Genomic DNA, 22,099 nt, shown 5'->3' on the forward strand with positions numbered 1-22,099 from the left:
TGCGTTTAGGCCTATAACTAGCGTTCTAGGAATTACTGCAGAAAACGATAAAAACATATTTATATTCTAGACGGTATTTTCGTATGAATGAAAAAGTACAACGTTCCTACATCCTGAACGATGGATAATCGATGTTGAATGGGCCATAGTAATGTCAATTTAGCAATACAATTTAAAAAGTTATAGCCCTGCAAAGAAGGTGAACATCTCCATACTAGACTTAGAGTGTTGGCAGAGAGTGGTATAAGATGCTCAAATTACGTGGCAGGGAATGTGTTAAGGCCCCCACATAGTCGGGCGGAACGGACTCTGCAGAGGTCCGCATGGCGTGATTACGAAACCTAGCCGCATTTCTCGGAGACGCTCTCTGATTGGCACTGACTGACGCTCTCTGATTGGCCACTGACGCGCTTGCCCAATCGCGTGACGAGCTGTGTCTTTGCCCATTTCCACGTCAAACAGCCTGCAAACTACCTGCCGTTCTATCGCCCTGCTCTAAGACAAACTCTAACCTTAACCTACTTCGAAAGAGTGCCTAAGCTTAAGCGGCGAAAGAACTTGCCGTCATGCTCTAAGACAAACTCTAACCTTAACCTACTTCGAAAGAGTGCCTAAGCTTAACCAGTGTAGAAACAGGCGTCGGCCAATCAGAGAGCGTCTCTAACCGCGCCGCTCACTTGGTGACGTCACACAAAAGTATAAAAGTATAAAAGTGTTATATTTATCTTCTCTTATAGTACCAGAGAGAAGCTGAGGAGAATCAACCAGCAACAAAAGCTAAATTTGTTTAAAAAATATATATATATATATATATTTTTTTTGTATAGAAAATATCGATACTTTTCAAGGTATCGTATCAAAGTCGAAATTCCAGTATCGTGACAACACTACTCTGAACACTCGCTCCGTGCCGAGAGAGAGTAGGGCAGGATCATGGTTAAATGGGTAGGATTGGTCCGGTAAGACTTTGGCAGGTAGATGACGCTAAATTTAGTTTTACTATCGCTAATCGTTATCGTTATTTCATAATCTGAAGAAACTTGAGAAGTTTGAATGGCTTTTCTAAATTAAGTGTGTAAAACTGCCCATTTTATTTCGAAATCTTGGAAACGAGATAACGTAGACTCTTTATTTTGACATCGGTGGACGTCGCCATGACCGAGTGCAAACAGTGTGAAGAAATTGTGGGGACATTTTGTAAACTGGCGCGTGGCTCAGGAGGTAGAGTCTGGTAATCAGAAGGTTAGAGTTAGACAGTGTCTCAGGAGGTAGAGTCTGGTAATCAGAAGGTTAGGGGTAGACAGTGTCTCAGGAGGTAGAGTCTGGTAATCAGAAGGTTAGGGTTAGACAGTGTCTCAGGAGGTAGAGTCTGGTAATCAGAAGGTTAGGGTTAGACAGTGTCTCAGGAGGTAGAGTCTGGTAATCAGAAGGTTAGGGTTAGACAGTGTCTCAGGAGGTAGAGTCTGGTAATCAGAAGGTTAGGGGTAGACAGTGTCTCAGGAGGTAGAGTCTGGTAATCAGAAGGTTAGGGTTAGACAGTGTCTCAGGAGGTAGAGTCTGGTAATCAGAAGGTTAGAGTTAGACAGTGTCTCAGGAGGTAGAGTCTGGTAATCAGAAGGTTAGGGTTAGACAGTGTCTCAGGAGGTAGAGTCTGGTAATCAGAAGGTTAGAGTTAGACAGTGTCTCAGGAGGTAGAGTCTGGTAATCAGAAGGTTAGGGGTAGACAGTGTCTCAGGAGGTATAGTCTGGTAATCAGAAGGTTAGGGTTAGACAGTGTCTCAGGAGGTAGAGTCTGGTAATCAGAAGGTTAGGGTTAGACAGTGTCTCAGGAGGTAGAGTCTGGTAATCAGAAGGTTAGGGTTAGACAGTGTCTCAGGAGGTAGAGTCTGGTAATCAGAAGGTTAGGGTTAGACAGTGTCTCAGGAGGTAGAGTCTGGTAATCAGAAGGTTAGAGTTGGACAGTGTCTCAGGAGGTAGAGTCTGGTAATCAGAAGGTTAGGGTTAGACAGTGTCTCAGGAGGTAGAGCAGGTCGTCTGCCGTCTGGTAATCAGAAGGTTAGGGTTAGACAGTGTCTCAGGAGGTAGACTCTGGTAATCAGAAGGTTAGGGTTAGACAGTGTCTCAGGAGGTAGAGTCTGGTAATCAGAAGGTTAGGGTTAGACAGTGTCTCAGGAGGTAGAGTCTGGTAATCAGAAGGTTAGGGTTAGACTGTCTCAGGAGGTAGAGTCTGGTAATCAGAAGGTTAGGGTTAGACAGTGTCTCAGGAGGTAGAGTCTGGTAATCAGAAGGTTAGGGTTAGACAGTGTCTCAGGAGGTAGAGTCTGGTAATCAGAAGGTTAGAGTTGGACAGTGTCTCAGGAGGTAGAGTCTGGTAATCAGAAGGTTAGGGTTAGACAGTGTCTCAGGAGGTAGACTCTGGTAATCAGAAGGTTAGGGTTAGACAGTGACTCAGGAGGTAGAGCTGATCGTCTGGTAACCGGAAGGTTTTCGGTTCGATTCCCTCTCCTCCCGGGCAGTGTGTCGAAGTGTCCTTGAGCAAAGACACTTAACCAGGGCTCCAGACTAACTTTTTACATTGGTTGCACCAGTGCGCCTAACTTTTTCATTTAGGTTCACCAGCACATAATTTAGGTGCACCCAAAATTTCCCACTGCGCCTTTTGCCGCTGCAATAATACATTTTAAGCGTTACCTTTACCATTACCTTTTTTGTCAGTTTCCATACACATTAGTAATTTCTTTATGTAAATTATTGTAAAAAATAACATTGTATTACAGTTGGCGCGCAAAGTCCAATCCTTCACCTTTTTATGTCTATTTTAACACATTCAGCTCAGCTCCAGTTAGAGCTGTCCCAAGCCTGTTTTGGGGATTCGAACATTCGCCAGGGTTTTTCGAACGGATGTTCGAACCCGTTTTTTTTGTAATCATGCGAACAATTTTTATAGAAATGGACAATGGGCAAATACATTGTGTTTTCAAGATGGTGGACCAGGCCGGAAAAACAGCAATCATGTAACCACTACACCTCCATATACTAATAGTCTTTCGGGTATTTTATTTTGAAAAATGGCCACTTCCGCCCGCGCCTCAACCCAGCATACTATCGAGTCTTGACTAGCAAAGTTTAGGCACATGGCGCACATTTCTGCGGTTGAGTAGTAGTAACTACCGTACTTTTCGGACTATAAGCCGCGGCTTTTTTCCCCATTTTTCGACCCTGCGGCTTATATAGCGGTGCAGCTTATATGTGACTCAACGTGACCAAACTCGAAAATGTAAACATCTAAATATTGCTTTTTTGACTGCATTGAAATGTTATTTATCTGTTCCCTTATTTGCTAAACTTAATACAACTTGTAAATGAGTTAATGCTTGTTATTTGTCCGACAGTATTGTGTCCCAATGCTAATTAGATATGGTAATTAAACATTAAAACACCTGCAGCTTATAGTCCAGTGCGGCTTATATATGTACACATCATTCAATTTAGCTGCTGCGGCTTATAGTCAGGTGCGGCTTATAGTGCGAAAAGTACGGTACTTACTGGTCACGGGAGGCTTGAATAACGTTTGAATGACGATCCATTTTGTGAATACATTTGTTGAAACAGCTTTGTTGGCCGACGGCTCCTGCAATCTTAACGTTAGCTAAAGCTAAAGGGCTGCGCCTGCGCCCTAACGTTGCATAGCTTAATTAACGTGTATAACATACCTGTGTAACGTTAAGCAGCTTGTGTTCCACTGGGAAAGCATCACTGCATACACTTTGTTTAATCCAAACGTCCATTCGGAAACGTTGTATTATGAAACCAGTATGAGACGCTGTGCTTTTTTTCATCGTTTCAATGCTCACATGGCTATTTTGTTTATCCTGTCATTCAGCGAATAATAAGGGCAGGGTGACTGATGATCAGAGCCAATCAGAGGCAGGTCTGGGCTGGTCTTTGCATAATGCACGTGTTATAGCCAATCAAAGGCAGATTTTTCTTTTTCTTAGAACGCACATGGCCACGGGGAAAAAGACGCTAAACACACAGACAGACAGACCTGCTGGGAGCTGGGAGCACCAGTGAGACAGACAGACAGACAGACCTGCTGGGAGCTGGGAGCACCAGTGAGACAGACAGACAGACAGACCTGCTGGGAGCTGGGAGCACCAGTGAGACAGACAGACAGACCTGCTGGGAGCTGGGAGCACCAGTGAGACAGACAGACAGACAGACCTGCTGGGAGCTGGGAGCACCAGTGAGACAGACAGACAGACAGACCTGCTGGGAGCTGGGAGCACCAGTGTGACAGACAGACAGACCTGCTGGGAGCTGGGAGCACCAGTGAGACAGACAGACAGACAGACCTGCTGGGAGCTGGGAGCACCAGTGCGACAGACAGACAGACCTGCTGGGAGCTGGGAGCACCAGTGAGACAGACAGACAGACCTGCTGGGAGCTGGGAGCACCAGTGAGACAGACAGACAGACCTGCTGGGAGCTGGGAGCACCAGTGCGACAGACAGACAGACCTGCTGGGAGCACCAGTGCGACAGACAGACAGACCTGCTGGGAGCTGGGAGCACCAGTGAGACAGACAGACCTGCTGGGAGCTGGGAGCACCAGTGAGACAGACAGACAGACAGACCTGCTGGGAGCTGGGAGCACCAGTGAGACAGACAGACAGACCTGCTGGGAGCTGGGAGCACCAGTGAGACAGACAGACAGACCTGCTGGGAGCTGGGAGCACCAGTGCGACAGACAGACAGACAGACCTGCTGGGAGCTGGGAGCACCAGTGAGACAGACAGACAGACCTGCTGGGAGCTGGGAGCACCAGTGCGACAGACAGACAGACAGACCTGCTGGGAGCTGGGAGCACCAGTGAGACAGACAGACAGACCTGCTGGGAGCTGGGAGCACCAGTGAGACAGACAGACAGACAGACCTGCTGGGAGCTGGGAGCACCAGTGCGACAGACAGACAGACCTGCTGGGAGCTGGGAGCACCAGTGAGACAGACAGACAGACCTGCTGGGAGCTGGGAGCACCAGTGAGACAGACAGACAGACCTGCTGGGAGCTGGGAGCACCAGTGCGACAGACAGACAGACCTGCTGGGAGCTGGGAGCACCAGTGCGACAGACAGACAGACAGACCTGCTGGGAGCTGGGAGCACCAGTGAGACAGACAGACAGACAGACCTGCTGGGAGCTGGGAGCACCAGTGCGACAGACAGACAGACCTGCTGGGAGCTGGGAGCACCAGTGAGACAGACAGACAGACAGACCTGCTGGGAGCTGGGAGCACCAGTGCGACAGACAGACAGACCTGCTGGGAGCTGGGAGCACCAGTGCGACAGACAGACAGACCTGCTGGGAGCTGGGAGCACCAGTGAGACAGACAGACAGACAGACCTGCTGGGAGCTGGGAGCACCAGTGCGACAAGGGAAAACATCCAGTCGCACAGCTCTGAGTTTTGGTCACAAAATGCAACACAAACGGCCGGGCGCACCCTGGAGACCTGCACTTAACCCCTCACTGCTCCCGATGTGCAGGTCGGCACCTTGTATGGTGGCCTCTGCCGTCGGTGAGTGAACGGGACAAATGTGAGGAACAAATTGTAAAGCGCTTTGGATAAAAGCTGTTATATAAACGCAGCCATTTGCCATTTATTTACCGTTGTAATTTGCCGTGCGTTGTGACTCAGCGTTGTGTCGTGTCCTCGCCTCCAGCTGTCCTTACCTCCACCGGACCACGGGCGACACGGAGCGCAAGTACCACCTCCGGTACTACAAGACGGGCACCTGCATCCACGAGACGGACGCCCGCGGGCACTGCGTGAAGAATGGCCTCCACTGTGCGTTCGCTCACGGGCCACACGACCTCCGACCCCCAGTCTATGATATCAGGTGACGTACCGGGCAGCTGGTGGCCTCTCTTCTCCCGCCAAACTGTAGGCATTAAATACAACCAGCACATTGAACCAGCACATTGAACCAGCACATTGAAATACAACCAGCACATTGAAATACAACCAGCACATTGAAATACAACCAGCACATTGAAATACAACCAGCACATTGAACCAGCACATTGGAATACAACCAGCACATTGAAATACAACCAGCACATTGAAATACAACCAGCACATTGAACCAGCACATTGGAATACAACCAGCACATTGAAATACAACCAGCACATTGAACCAGCACATTGAAATACAACCAGCACATTGAACCAGCACATTGAAATACAACCAGCACATTGAAATACAACCAGCACATTGAAATACAACCAGCACATTGAACCAGCACATTGAAATACAACCAGCACATTGAACCAGCACATTGAAATACAACCAGCACATTGAAATACAACCAGCACATTGAAATACAACCAGCACATTGAAATACAACCAGCACATTGAACCATCACATTGAACCATGCACATTGAAATACAACCAGCACATTGAAATACAACCAGCACATTGAAATACAACCAGCACATTGAACCAGCACATTGAACCAGCACATTGGAATACAACCAGCACATTGAAATACAACCAGCACATTGAACCAGCACATTGAAATACAACCAGCACATTGAACCAGCACATTGGAATACAACCAGCACATTGAAATACAACCAGCACATTGAAATACAACCAGCACATTGAACCAGCACATTGGAATACAACCAGCACATTGAAATACAACCAGCACATTGAACCAGCACATTGAAATACAACCAGCACATTGAACCAGCACATTGAAATACAACCAGCACATTGAAATACAACCAGCACATTGAAATACAACCAGCACATTGAACCAGCACATTGAAATACAACCAGCACATTGAACCAGCACATTGAAATACAACCAGCACATTGAAATACAACCAGCACATTGAAATACAACCAGCACATTGAAATACAACCAGCACATTGAACCATCACATTGAACCATGCACATTGAAATACAACCAGCACATTGAAATACAACCAGCACATTGAACCAGCACATTGAAATACAACCAGCACATTGGAATACAACCAGCACATTGAAATACAACCAGCACATTGAACCAGCACATTGAAATACAACCAGCACATTGAAATACAACCAGCACATTGAAATACAACCAGCACATTGAAATACAACCAGCACATTGAAATACAACCAGCACATTTAATACAACCAGCACATTGAAATACAACCAGCACATTGAAATACAACCAGCACATTGAAATACAACCAGCACATTGAAATACAACCAGCACATTGAAATACAACCAGCACATTGAAATACAACCAGCACATTGAAATACAACCAGCACATTTAATACAACCAGCACATTGAAATACAACCAGCACATTGAAATACAACCAGCACATTGAAATACAACCAGCACATTGAACCATGCACATTGAAATACAACCAGCACATTGAACCAGCACATTGGAATACAACCAGCACATTGGAATACAACCAGCACATTGAAATACAACCAGCACATTGAAATACAACCAGCACATTGAAATACAACCAGCACATTGAAATACAACCAGCACATTGAAATACAACCAGCACATTGAAATACAACCAGCACATTGAACCATGCACATTGAAATACAACCAGCACATTGAACCAGCACATTGAAATACAACCAGCACATTGAACCAGCACATTGAAATACAACCAGCACATTGAAATACAACCATCACATTGAACCATGCACATTGAAATACAACCAGCACATTGAACCAGCACATTGAAATACAACCAGCACATTGAAATACAACCAGCACATTGAACCATGCACATTGAAATACAACCAGCACATTGGAATACAACCAGCACATTGAAATACAACCAGCACATTGAAATACAACCAGCACATTGAAATACAACCAGCACATTGAAATACAACCAGCACATTGAAATACAACCAGCACATTGAAATACAACCAGCACATTGAACCATGCACATTGAAATACAACCAGCACATTGAACCAGCACATTGAAATACAACCAGCACATTGAAATACAACCATCACATTGAACCATGCACATTGAAATACAACCAGCACATTGAACCAGCACATTGAAATACAACCAGCACATTGAAATACAACCAGCACATTGAACCATGCACATTGAAATACAACCAGCACATTGAACCAGCACATTGAAATACAACCAGCACATTGAAATACAACCAGCACATTGAAATACAACCAGCACATTGAAATACAACCAGCACATTGAAATACAACCAGCACATTGAAATACAACCAGCACATTGAAATACAACCAGCACATTGAAATACAACCAGCACATTGAAATACAACCAGCACATTGAAATACAACCAGCACATTGAACCATGCACATTGAACCATGCACATTGAAATACAACCAGCACATTGAAATACAACCAGCACATTGAAATACAACCAGCACATTGAACCATGCACATTGAACCATGCACATTGAAATACAACCATGCACATTGAAATACAACCAGCACATTGAAATACAACCAGCACATTGAAATACAACCAGCACATTGAACCATGCACATTGAAATACAACCAGCACATTGAACCATGCACATTGAAATTAAATACAACCATGCACATTGAACCATGCACATTGAAATTAAATACAACCATGCACATTGAACCATGCACATTGAAATTAAATACAACCATGCACATTGAACCATGCACATTGAAATACAACCAGCACATTGAACCATGCACATTGAAATACAACCAGCACATTGAACCAGCACATTGAACCAGCACATTGAACCATGCACATTGAACCATGCACATTGAACCATGCACATTGAAATACAACCATGTACATTGAAATACAATCATGCACATTGAAATACAATCATGCACATTGAACCATGTACATTGAAATACAATCATGCACATTGAACCATGTACATTGAAATACAATCATGCACATTGAAATACAATCATGCACATTGAAATACAATCATGCACATTGAACCATGTACATTGAAATACAACCATGTACATTGAAATACAATCATGCACATTGAAATACAATCATGCACATTGAAATACAATCATGCACATTGAACCATGTACATTGAAATACAACCATGTACATTGAAATACAATCATGCACATTGAAATACAACCAGCACATTGAAATACAACCAGCACATTGAAATACAACCAGCACATTGAAATACAACCAGCACATTGAAATACAACCAGCACATTGAACCATGCACATTGAACCATGCACATTGAAATACAACCAGCACATTGAACCATGCACATTGAAATACAACCATGCACATTGAAATACAACCAGCACATTGAAATACAACCAGCACATTGAACCATGCACATTGAAATACAACCAGCACATTGAAATACAACCAGCACATTGAAATACAACCAGCACATTGAACCATGCACATTGAAATACAACCAGCACATTGAACCATGCACATTGAAATTAAATACAACCATGCACATTGAACCATGCACATTGAAATTAAATACAACCATGCACATTGAACCATGCACATTGAAATACAACCAGCACATTGAACCATGCACATTGAAATTAAATACAACCATGCACATTGAACCATGCACATTGAAATTAAATACAACCATGCACATTGAACCATGCACATTGAAATTAAATACAACCATGCACATTGAACCATGCACATTGAAATACAACCAGCACATTGAACCATGCACATTTAAATACAACCAGCACATTGAACCATGCACATTGAACCAGCACATTGAACCAGCACATTGAACCATGCACATTGAACCATGCACATTGAACCATGCACATTGAAATACAACCATGTACATTGAAATACAATCATGCACATTGAAATACAATCATGCACATTGAACCATGTACATTGAAATACAATCATGCACATTGAACCATGTATATTGAAATACAATCATGCACATTGAAATACAATCATGCACATTGAAATACAATCATGCACATTGAACCATGTACATTGAAATACAACCATGTACATTGAAATACAATCATGCACATTGAAATACAACCATGCACATTGAAATACAACCAGCACATTGAAATACAACCAGCACATTGAAATACAACCAGCACATTGAAATACAACCAGCACATTGAAATACAACCAGCACATTGAAATACAACCAGCACATTGAAATACAATCATGCACATTGAAATACAATCATGCACATTGAAATACAACTAGTGATGCACCGATGTGAAAATTGTGGCCGATACCGATAACCAATATTAATATTGCTGTTCTGGCCGATACCGATATTTACCGATGTCGATATCTCTGTATAGAAAACACTTTTTTATGATAATCAAATAAAGAGCTATTTTCCATTTTTGTTTGTCATTTATTTTCAGAAATTACTGATATTTTGAAACAATTTAAGACCAAAACATGTGAAATAATAATAATAAAATTGCACATTGAAATACAACCGTGTACATTGAAATACAACCATGCACATTGAAATACAACCATGCACATTGAAATACAATCATGCACATTGAAATACAACCATGCACATTGAAATACAATCATGCACATTGAAATGCAACCATGCACATTGAAATACAACCATGTACATTGAAATGCAACCATGCACATTGAAATACAACCATGTACATTGAAATACAACCATGCACATTGAAATACAACCATGTACATTGAAATACAACCATGCACATTGAAATACAATCATGCACATTGAAATACAATCATGCACATTGAAATACAATCATGCACATTGAAATACAACCATGCACATTGAGGCCATGTTTAGATGGAAACGCTTGCGGGTGAATCCGGAAAAATATGTTTTCCGATGTGCCTTTTGTTCATACGGCAACAGCGTTTTTGCGGGGAGAATCCGCAAAAAAGTGAAACCAATTTCCTGGGTGGAAATCCAAGAAACGATACACCTTCGCGCTATCATCTGAACAGTCAAACCGCATAAAACTATGACGAAAGGGTTCTCAAGGCTCTCGTCGCGTACTGCTTACATCACAGGCATGTGCCAGTAGCCTAGAAGCGTAAACAAAGCGAACAAGCATGTCTGATTTTATCCACGGAGATCACCACATTGGCAGTACTTTTACATACACAAGAATCAGTCCAACGGCTATCACATCTAGTGACTGGAGCCACTGTCTGTGAGTGACTCTGCTTTGGTCCAATCACATTCCCCCACCCAGTCTGCGAATCAGAGACAGAGTAGGACGGGTCTTCACAGCACGCTTGGTTGTCTCAACTACCTGAGGCAGTGTAGCGGGGCTCCGTCGTCTCGAGTCGACTACACGTTTACAGCCTCGTCTGCACAAATAATTCCCTCCCAAAACACTAGTCTAAACGCAAAATTTAAAGTGAGACCGCAAGACGACTTCTGCTGTTTCTGTTGAGACTCTCCGTCTAAATATGGCCTGAAATACAATCATGCACATTGAAATACAACCATGCACATTGAAATACAACCATGCACATTGAAATACAACCATGCACATTGAAATACAATCATGCACGAAATACAACCATGCACATTGAACTACAATCATGCACATTGAAATACAATCATGCACATTGAAATACAACCATGCACATTGAAATACAACCATGCACATTGAAATACAACCATGCACATTGAAATACAATCATGCACATTGAAATACAATCATGCACATTGAAATACAACCATGCACATTGAAATACAATCATGCACATTGAAATACAATCATGCACATTGAAATACAACCATGCACATTGAAATACAATCATGCACATTGAAATACAATCATGCACATTGAAATACAATCATGCACGAAATACAACCATGCACATTGAACTACAATCATGCACATTGCAATACAATCATGCACATTGAAATACAACCATGCACATTGAAATACAATCATGCACATTGAAATACAATCATGCACATTGAAATACAACCATGCACATTGAAATACAATCATGCACATTGAAATACAACCATGCAGCACGCTGGCAGTAGTGTTCAGTAGTTAACTTTTTGTAGCTAAGCTACTTGCTCAAATAATCAACAGCAAAGTGAGACATTCAAATGAGACGTGTTTACAGAAATTGTAATGCAATAATGTGTTTTTTAAGATATTTTCTTCGTGAGAAATGTAAATGTTTAATCATGAATATGACTAACACGTCTGTGGTGCTGTGTGTGCTGCAGGGAGATCCAAGCGCAGGAGGCCCTGCAGAACGGCCAGCTGGGCTCCGGGGAGGGGATCCCAGACCTGCAGCCGGGCGTGCTGGCCAGCCAGGCCATGATCGAGAAGACGCTCACCGAGGACCCCCGCTGGCAGGGTGAGGAACTGCTGTATAGAAGCTGCTGTATAAAAGCTGCTGTATAGAAGCTGCTATATAAAAGCTGTTATATAAAAGCTGCTGTATAAAAGCTGCTGTATAGAAGCTGTTGTATAGAAGCTGCTATATAAAAGCTGCTATATAAAAGCTGCTGTATAAAAGCTGTTGTATAAAAGCTGTTATATAAAAGCTGTTATATAAAAGCTGTTATATAAAAGCTGTTATATAAAAGCTGTTGTATAAAAGCTGCTGTATAAAAGCTGTTGTATAAAAGCTGTTATATAAAAGCTGTTATATAAAAGCTGTTGTATAAAAGCTGTTATATAAAAGCTGTTATATAAAAGCTGCTGTATAAAAGCTGCTGTATAAAAGCTGTTGTATAAAAGCTGCTGTATAAAAGCTGCTGTATAAAAGCTGTTATATAAAAGCTGCTATATTAAAGCTGCTGTATAAAAGCTGTTATATAAAAGCTGCTATATAAAAGCTGTTATATAAAAGCTGTTGTATAAAAGCTGTTGTATAAAAACTGTTATATTAAAGCTGTTGTATAAAAGCTGTTGTATAAAAGCTGTTGTATAAAAGCTGTTGTATAAAAGCTGTTGTATAAAAGCTGTTGTATAAAAGCTGTTGTATAAAAGCTGTTGTATAAAAGCTGTTATATAAAAGCTGCTATATAAAAGCTGTTGTATAAAACCTGCTATATAAAAGCTGTTATATAAAAGCTGCTGTATAAAAGCTGCTATATAAAAGCTGCTATATAAAAGCTGTTATATTAAAGCTGCTATATAAAAGCTGTTATATAAAATCTGTTATATAAAAGCTGCGATATAAAAGCTGCGATATAAAAGCTGCTATATAAAAGCTGCTATATAAATGCTGCTATATAAAAGCTGCTGTATAAAAGCTGCTGTATAAAAGCTGCTATATAAAAGCTGCTGTATAAAAGCTGCTGTATAAAAGCTGCTATATAAAAGCTGCTATATAAAAGCTGCTGTATAAAAGCTGCTATATAAAAGCTGCTGTATAAAAGCTGTTGTATAAAAGCTGTTGTATAAAAGCTGTTGTATAAAAGCTGTTGTATAAAAGCTGTTGTATAAAAGCTGTTGTATAAAAGCTGTTGTATAAAAGCTGTTATATAAAAGCTGCTATATAAAAGCTGTTATATAAAAGCTGCTATATAAAAGCTGCTATATAAAACCTGCTATATAAAAGCTGTTATATAAAAGCTGCTGTATAAAAGCTGTTATATTAAAGCTGCTATATAAAAGCTGTTATATAAAAGCTGTTGTATAAAAGCTGCTGTATAAAAGCTGTTATATAAAAGCTGCTGTATAAAAGCTGCTATATAAAAGCTGCTATATAAAAGCTGCTATATAAAAGCTGCTATATAAATGCTGCTATATAAAAGCTGCTGTATAAAAGCTGCTATATAAATGCTGCTATATAAAAGCTGCTGTATAAATGCTGCTATATAAAAGCTGCTATATAAAAGCTGTTATATAAAAGCTGCTGTATAAAAGCTGCTATATAAATGCTGCTATATAAAATCTGCTATATAAAAGCTGTTGTATAAAAGCTGTTGTATAAAAGCTGCTATATAAATGCTGCTATATAAAATCTGCTATATAAAAGCTGTTGTATAAAAGCTGTTGTATAAAAGCTGTTATATAAAAGCTGCTATATAAAAGCTGTTATATAAAAGCTGTTATATAAAACCTGCTATATAAAAGCTGCTATATAAAAGCTGTTATATAAAAGCTGCAATATAAAAGCTGCTATATAAAAGCTGTTATATAAAAGCTGCTATATAAAAGCTGCTATATAAAAGCTGCTATATAAAAGCTGCTGTATAAAAGCTGCTATATAAATGCTGCTATATAAAAGCTGCTATATAAATGCTGCTATATAAAAGCTGCTGTATAAAAGCTGCTGTATAAAAGCTGCTGTATAAAATCTGCTATATAAATGCTGCTATATAAAAGCTGCTATATAAAAGCTGCTATATAAAAGCTGCTATATAAAAGCTGTTATATAAAAGCTGCTGTATAAAAGCTGCTATATAAATGCTGCTATATAAATGCTGCTATATAAAACCTGCTATATAAATGCTGCTATATAAAATCTGCTATATAAATGCTGCTATATAAAAGCTGCTATATAAAAGCTGCTATATAAAAGCTGCTGTATAAAAGCTGTTATATAAAAGCTGCTATATAAAAGCTGCTATATAAATGCTGCTATATAAAAGCTGCTGTATAAAAGCTGCTGTATAAAAGCTGCTGTATAAAAGCTGCTGTATAAAAGCTGCTATATAAAAGCTGCTATATAAAAGCTGCTGTATAAAAGCTGCTATATAAAAGCTGCTGTATAAAAGCTGCTATATAAAAGCTGCTGTATAAAAGCTGCTGTATAAAAGCTGCTATATAAAAGCTGCTATATAAAAGCTGCTGTATAAAAGCTGCTATATAAAAGCTGCTGTATAAAAGCTGCTATATAAAAGCTGCTATATAAATGCTGCTATATAAAAGCTGCTATATAAAAGCTGCTGTATAAAAGCTGCTGTATAAAAGCTGCTGTATAAATGCTGCTATATAAAAGCTGCTGTATAAAAGCTGCTGTATAAAAGCTGCTGTATAAATGCTGCTATATAAAAGCTGCTATATAAAAGCTGCTATATAAAAGCTGTTATATAAAAGCTGCTATATAAAAGCTGCTATATAAAAGCTGCTATATAAAAGCTGTTATATAAAAGCTGCTATATAAAAGCTGCTGTATAAAAGCTGCTATATAAAAGCTGTTATATAAAAGCTGCTATATAAAAGCTGCTGTATAAAAGCTGTTATATAAAAACTGTTATATAAAAGCTGCTATATAAAAGCTGCTGTATAAAAGCTGCTGTATAAAAGCTGTTGTATAAAAGCTGCTATATAAAAGCTGCTATATAAAAGCTGCTGTATAAAAGCTGCTGTATAAAAGCTGCTGTATAAAAGCTGTTGTATAAAAGCTGCTATATAAAAGCTGCTGTATAAAAGCTGCTGTATAAAAGCTGCAATATAAAAGCTGCTATATAGAAGCAGTGTTTACCATTTTTTAAATATATATATATATGTATATACAGCGATTACATGAAGTGAAACGTTTCTACCTGCCGTCCGTTCCTCAGACACCAACTTCGTGCTGGCCAACTACAAGACGGACCAGTGCACCAAGCCGCCCAGACTCTGCCGGCAGGGCTACGCCTGCCCCCACTACCACAACAGCAGAGACCGCAGGAGGAACCCACGCAAGTTCAAATACAGGTGAGACGCGGCTCCGTTTGAATAACAATAATAATAATAATAATAAAAAGAGCAAATATCTGTGTTGTATCAGGGTATCTGCAGGGTATTACAAAGTATTACATTGATCATTCTCAATGTAAGCCCTTAAAGGTATTAAAAAGTCTTACATTTCATTTACACGGGTCTTACCTTTTGGGGGGGGGGGGGGGGGTAAAATCATGTTAAATGTATCAAATGTTTTTATATTCAAGTGGTTGTTTTTTGCCGGGCTACCGGGAGCTCGGTGCGTCTGGCGAGAGCTTGTATGGAACACGCGGGAATTTAAACGGGTGCTGCCGCCAGTTCAGTGTCGCTATGTTAAAATAGTCATAATTAAAAAAAAAATTATAAATTTTTTCTAGTATGGTTGTGAAATTGGTATGGAATTTTGCTTTAAGTGGTATTAAAAAGTGGTATTAACACATTGAGTGCTAGCAGGGGGCGCACGATTTATCGCTTGAATGCCAGCCTTATTGCACAGATTTTCTGATATTTCATGATTTTCGCGGAGCTATTTCTATATTCTATATTATGGCTGTGTCTAATACGCCCGTCGCTTATCAATGACTTGCTTGCAGTCAACATGTACGAAACGGATTGTTTTTTCATCGGTACGTTTCCGTTTTATACCGTTTTGAAAAACGGACGTTTTTGGAAATTTCTAGAAGAAAAAAAAATATTCCGTGATAATAGCTCTTTAGTGGAATACACACAACACGTTGTCATTTTCCGGCTGATTTTTTGAATCGTTTTCAAATAAACGCTAGATTATCGATAGTATATGTGTACTTATGCACGCTAGAGAAGCGGGCTGAAAAATCTATTATCTATGACCTGGTCAGCGCTAACGTCATATATATATACACACATACACACAGACACGTTGTGAAATATGTGAAATAAACATCTGATTACCCCAATACTGGTAAAATAGATTCCTTACCTCACATCAGATGTTCTGCAAAAAAATTATTCCAATTCCTGATCGCCATTCCAAATATCAATCGTGTTTATTTATCCAACGATCCAACCTCGAAACACATTCTACGCTGCTCTGAGGGTCCCCAATGAATGCAATCGTCTCGGGTTACATTGCCTGAGAAGTAAAATGTGGAATCTGGGTTTCCCCCCCCCCATGCATTTCCATTGAGTCCAATCCAATGGGTGCAGTATTCAGTATTTATGTACCGGTATGTTCAGTATTCATGTATGTATGTTCAGTATTCATGTATGTATGTTCAGTATTCGTGTATGTTCAGTGTTTATGTATGTTCAGTATCTGTGTGACTTGTCTCTGGGGTCGCAGGTCGACTCCGTGTCCTAACGTGAAGCACGGTGACGAGTGGGGAGAGCCTTCCAAGTGTGACAGTGGAGACGGCTGCCAGTACTGTCACTCTCGCACGGAGCAGCAGTTCCACCCAGAGGTGAGTCACTGAACAGCAGTTCCACCCAGAGGTGAGTCACTGAACAGCAGTTCCACCCAGAGGTGAGTCACGGAACAGCAGTTCCACCCAGAGGTGAGTCACTGAACAGCAGTTCCACCCAGAGGTGAGTCACTGAACAGCAGTTCCACCCAGAGGTGAGTCACGGAACAGCTGTTCCACCCAGAGGTGAGTCACTGAACAGCAGCTCCACCCAGAGGTGAGTCACTGAACAGCAGTTCCACCCAGAGGTGAGTCACTGTAACAGCAGTTCCACCCAGAGGTCCGCAGGCCGCGTGAATACTTTCCCCAAGGCAGTTGTCCTTCCGCGTTCGGTTTGCGCGCCCTGATTGGCCTCTCAGCGCCCAATCGCGTTAGTCCTAACGCTCGCGCCTAACGTTCAGAACTTCTCTCAGTTCCACAAGTCCATCACATCAGCTACCTACCTGCATCAATATACTACTAACTATCAACTAACTCGCTACCGCCGTGCATCAATATACTAACTAACTAGCGCATCAATGCACTAACTACTACCGCCGTGCATCAATATACTAACTATCACATCAATGCACTAACTACTATCGCCGCCGCGAACCGAGACCTATGTTTTTGGTCGGACCAGAGTTTGTGTGTTTGGTCCGCGGACCAAGTTCGACGCGCATTCACACAAACCCGAAAAACCGGACTATCGAATTCTGGTCCGATAGTCCGGACCAAACGTGTGAAAGCGACCTTAGGGACCTGCACTGGCTCCCCATTGCTGCACGTATCCGCTTCAAGGCCCTCGACCTGGCATACCGTGCGGCAAAGGGAACCGCTCCCGCCTACCTCCGGTCAATGGTCTCTAACTACACACCCTCAAGACCCCTACGCTCTGCATCTTCTGGCCGCCTCAGACCTACTCCTATCTAAGCTCCCGGAGGGTCATCAAAGAGAAGCCGCCTATTCTCAGTTTTTGCCCCACAATGGTGGAATGAATTACCCATCCCAGTTAGGACAGCCGAATCCCGTCCAATCTTTCGCCGTCGACTAAAGACTCACTTCTTCAACCATTATCTAAAAAAAAAAAAATCTAACCCTGACTAACCTTAATGTCATGCACTTGTCCCATTATCTGAATAAAAAAAAAAAAAAAAAAAAAAAAAAAAAAAATCTAACCCTAACTAACCGTACTGTCATGCACTTGTCCTAATAAACTAACCTACACTGTAGCACTCAACACTTTGATGAACATTGTTACTCAGCTGATAGAGTTGTGCCCTTCCTGATGGCTTGTCGTACAGAACTTGTAAGTCGCTTTGGATAAAAGCGTCAGCTAAATGACTAAATGTAAAATGTAAATGTAATAAACTAACCTACACTGTAACACGCAACACTTTGATGAACATTGTTACTCAGCTGATAGAGTTGTGCCCTTCCTGATGACTTGTCATACAGAACTTGTAAGTCGCTTTGGATAAAAGCGTCAGCTAAATGACTAAATGTAAATGTAAATGTAATTATAGTTTTAGTATATGATGCACGGCGGTAGCGAGTTGAGTGATGGTAGTATATTGAGCGAGTAGTTAGGCGATAGTAGGGCTAACGCGATTGGGCGCTGAGAGGCCAATCAGGGCGCGCAAACCGAACGCGGAAGGACAACTGCCTTGGGGAAAGTATTCACGCCCCCACAGGGTTCCCACGGTACCTGGAAAACATGGAATACATTTTTTCATTTTCCAGGTATGGAAAGGCATGGAAACTGAGCAAAAGTGAACACTTACATGGAAATAGAAACAGTTGTCCTGGAAAATTGTATTGGTTGTATTGATGTGTAAAATAGTAATAAAATGAAACTATTGAGCACAAAATTAAGATGAGTTTATAAAAACCCTTTACATGTGAACAGCTTTTACTGTAGATAGAAATGGATGGCATCCTATATGGTATATTGGATGTTGGAATTTGATGCAGGCAACTTGGTGATATGGACTTTAAAAGTATAGTTTCGGATTGGTGGACTTCAGGAATAATAACGTTACTCGCGATCTCAATAGAACGGTCAAATACATGCATTTCCCAGCCAAGGAGCCTTGACATCTACAGTGAAACTTATTATGCAAGTTTATCCTCAAATGTAAGTACTGTAGCTGTGTTTTAACTGTGTGGTAAACCTGGGTTTATCAACGTTAGTTAGTAAGCAGTGCAATCTTGCTAACTAGCTAGCAACTTGAGTTTGAGTTTGTTTTGGATTGTGTTAACACTTTGACGACCGTTCAGCGCCGTCTAATATGGTGCTAGAGGACCAAGGTTTGTCAACAAACCGATGTGTCTTTGTAGAGCTATATCTATACTTTATATTATTGCTATCTGTCCATTCTCATTGTTACTTGAGTGCATAAACCGTCCCTTCAAAATGGCTTAAAGAAAAAATAATCCATCGGTAGGTTGTCATTTTATAGCGCTGTGAATATAAGCTTTATCGCAGTTTTCGTCTCATATATTTTCTGGGAAGCTAGTTATGGCACTAAAGGCTACTAACGTTATATTTTTTTTTTTTTTTTTTTACTTTGACCAGTCAGCTGGTTCTTTTCGCGTTTATCGCTTTTTCTGGTCAAGTATGACCGACAGATACAGGTTGAATGGGGTATAGATGGGGGGGAAAGACACTCTGAGAAAATACGGCGAGTCCGGGAGTCGAACTCGTGTACCCCAGATCCGTGACGCGCACGGTTGTCCCCGACGCCGAAATAGCGTTCGAGGTACGCGGTGAGCTACTGGAGCTCCCCTACTAACGTTATATTCAACGGCATTTCTGTTGTATATATGCTAATGAAATAAAACAAACCGCTTATGATCCGGACTATTCCAGAGCATCTATGGATGAAATGGGGGCGGCGGGGGACGCTGATTAGTATTATTGATTACCAATAGAGTGTCCGTTAGTGATGCACGATATATCGGCCGCCGATATAATATCGGCCGATATGGCCGTTTTTTTACACATCGGTATCGGTCCGATATCAAGATATGGCCGATATTATAATTTTTTTTTTTTTTTTTTTTAATCCTTTTTTTCTTCTTTTTACATGTTTTGGCCTTAAATAGTTTCAAAATATCAGTCATTTCTGAAAATAAGTTACAAAAGTAAAAAAAATTATGCGTTTTGGAAAATAGCTCTTTATTTGATTATCATAAAAAAGTGTTTTCTATACAGAGATATCGACATCGGTAAATATCGGTATCGGCCAGAACAGCAATATTAATATCGGTTATCGGTATCGGCCACAATTTTCACATCGGTGCATCACTAGTGTCCGTGCAAGTAGCCACATTCACAGATCGATTGCTTGCGTTGCACAGCAAGCTCCAATCCGGCTATGATTTAGGTGAAAAGGGTCTTACCGTCAGGACGTGTGATAGGGTCTTACCGTCAGGACGTGTGATAGGGTCTTACCGTCAGGACGTGTGATAGGGTCTTACCGTCAGGACGTGTGATAGGGTCTTACCGTCAGGACGTGTGATAGGGTCTTACCGTCAGGACGTGTGATAGGGTCTTACCGTCAGGACGTGTGATAGGGTCTTACCGTCAGGACGTGTGATAGGGTCTTACCGTCAGGACGTGTGATAGGGTCTTACCGTCAGGACGTGTGATAGGGTCTTACCTTCAGGACGTGTGATAGGGTCTTACCGTCAGGACGTGTGATAGGGTCTTACCGTCAGGACGTGTGATAGGGTCTTACCGTCAGGACGTGTGATAGGGTCTTACCGTCAGGACGTGTGATAGGGTCTTACCGTCAGGACGTGTGATAGGGTCTTACCGTCAGGACGTGTGATAGGGTCTTACCGTCAGGACGTGTGATAGGGTCTTACCGTCAGGACGTGTGATAGGGTCTTACCGTCAGGACGTGTGATAGGGTCTTACCGTCAGGACGTGTGATAGGGTCTTACCGTCAGGACGTGTGATAGGGTCTTACCTTCAGGACGTGTGATAGGGTCTTACCGTCAGGACGTGTGATAGGGTCTTACCGTCAGGACGTGTGATAGGGTCTTACCGTCAGGACGTGTGATAGGGTCTTACCGTCAGGACGTGTGATAGGGTCTTACCGTCAGGACGTGTGATAGGGTCTTACCGTCAGGACGTGTGATAGGGTCTTACCGTCAGGACGTGTGATAGGGTCTTACCGTCAGGACGTGTGATAGGGTCTTACCGTCAGGACGTGTGATAGGGTCTTACCGTCAGGACGTGTGATAGGGTCTTACCGTCAGGACGTGTGATAGGGTCTTACCGTCAGGACGTGTGATAGGGTCTTACCGTCAGGACGTGTGATAGGGTCTTACCGTCAGGACGTGTGATAGGGTCTTACCGTCAGGACGTGTGATAGGGTCTTACCGTCAGGACGTGTGATAGGGTCTTACCGTCAGGACGTGTGATAGGGTCTTACCTTCAGGACGTGTGATAGGGTCTTACCGTCAGGACGTGTGATAGGGTCTTACCGTCAGGACGTGTGATAGGGTCTTACCGTCAGGACGTGTGATAGGGTCTTACCGTCAGGACGTGTGATAGGGTCTTACCGTCAGGACGTGTGATAGGGTCTTACCGTCAGGACGTGTGATAGGGTCTTACCGTCAGGACGTGTGATAGGGTCTTACCGTCAGGACGTGTGAGAGCCGGCAGCATTTCCCCGTTATCGATCGGCATCTGGTAATGTATCGTTAATGTATCGTATCGTTGGCACCGTATCGAGACTGAATGAGTTAAGTGCATCAATATTGTATCGACTGTGATTGGAACATTTATGCGGCTTGTGGAATGTGGGACTTGTAGTTTCTGAACGATTAGCAGCGGAGCGAAAAAAGCACAACTGAGTTTGTAATCTTTACTCGCACACTATGCGAGTAAATTTTTCGGTTCGCACACACATTTTTAGGGGAAAATGCGAGTGAAATGCTCGCACTGTAGAGCATAT

At 41.7% G+C, this 22,099-nt stretch overlaps 1 protein-coding gene across 1 annotated transcript in view; it reads left to right on the top strand.

Annotated features, from left to right (window-relative positions):
- The window catches only part of unkl (unk like zinc finger), a gene marked incomplete at both ends in the record, with an annotated part of 79,004 nt that overhangs the window by 16,035 nt on the left and 40,870 nt on the right, over positions 1–22,099 (top strand). Inside the window, 4 exon segments of the mRNA XM_084328309.1 lie at positions 5,720–5,896; positions 12,273–12,406; positions 15,570–15,705; positions 17,033–17,150. Of these exon segments, the coding sequence (XP_084184435.1) occupies positions 5,720–5,896; positions 12,273–12,406; positions 15,570–15,705; positions 17,033–17,150 (565 nt within the window).

Source organism: Notolepis coatsorum (genome assembly GCF_963971535.1).
Source record: "Notolepis coatsorum genome assembly, chromosome: 14".
Taxonomy (NCBI): Eukaryota; Metazoa; Chordata; class Actinopteri; order Aulopiformes; family Paralepididae; genus Notolepis; species Notolepis coatsorum.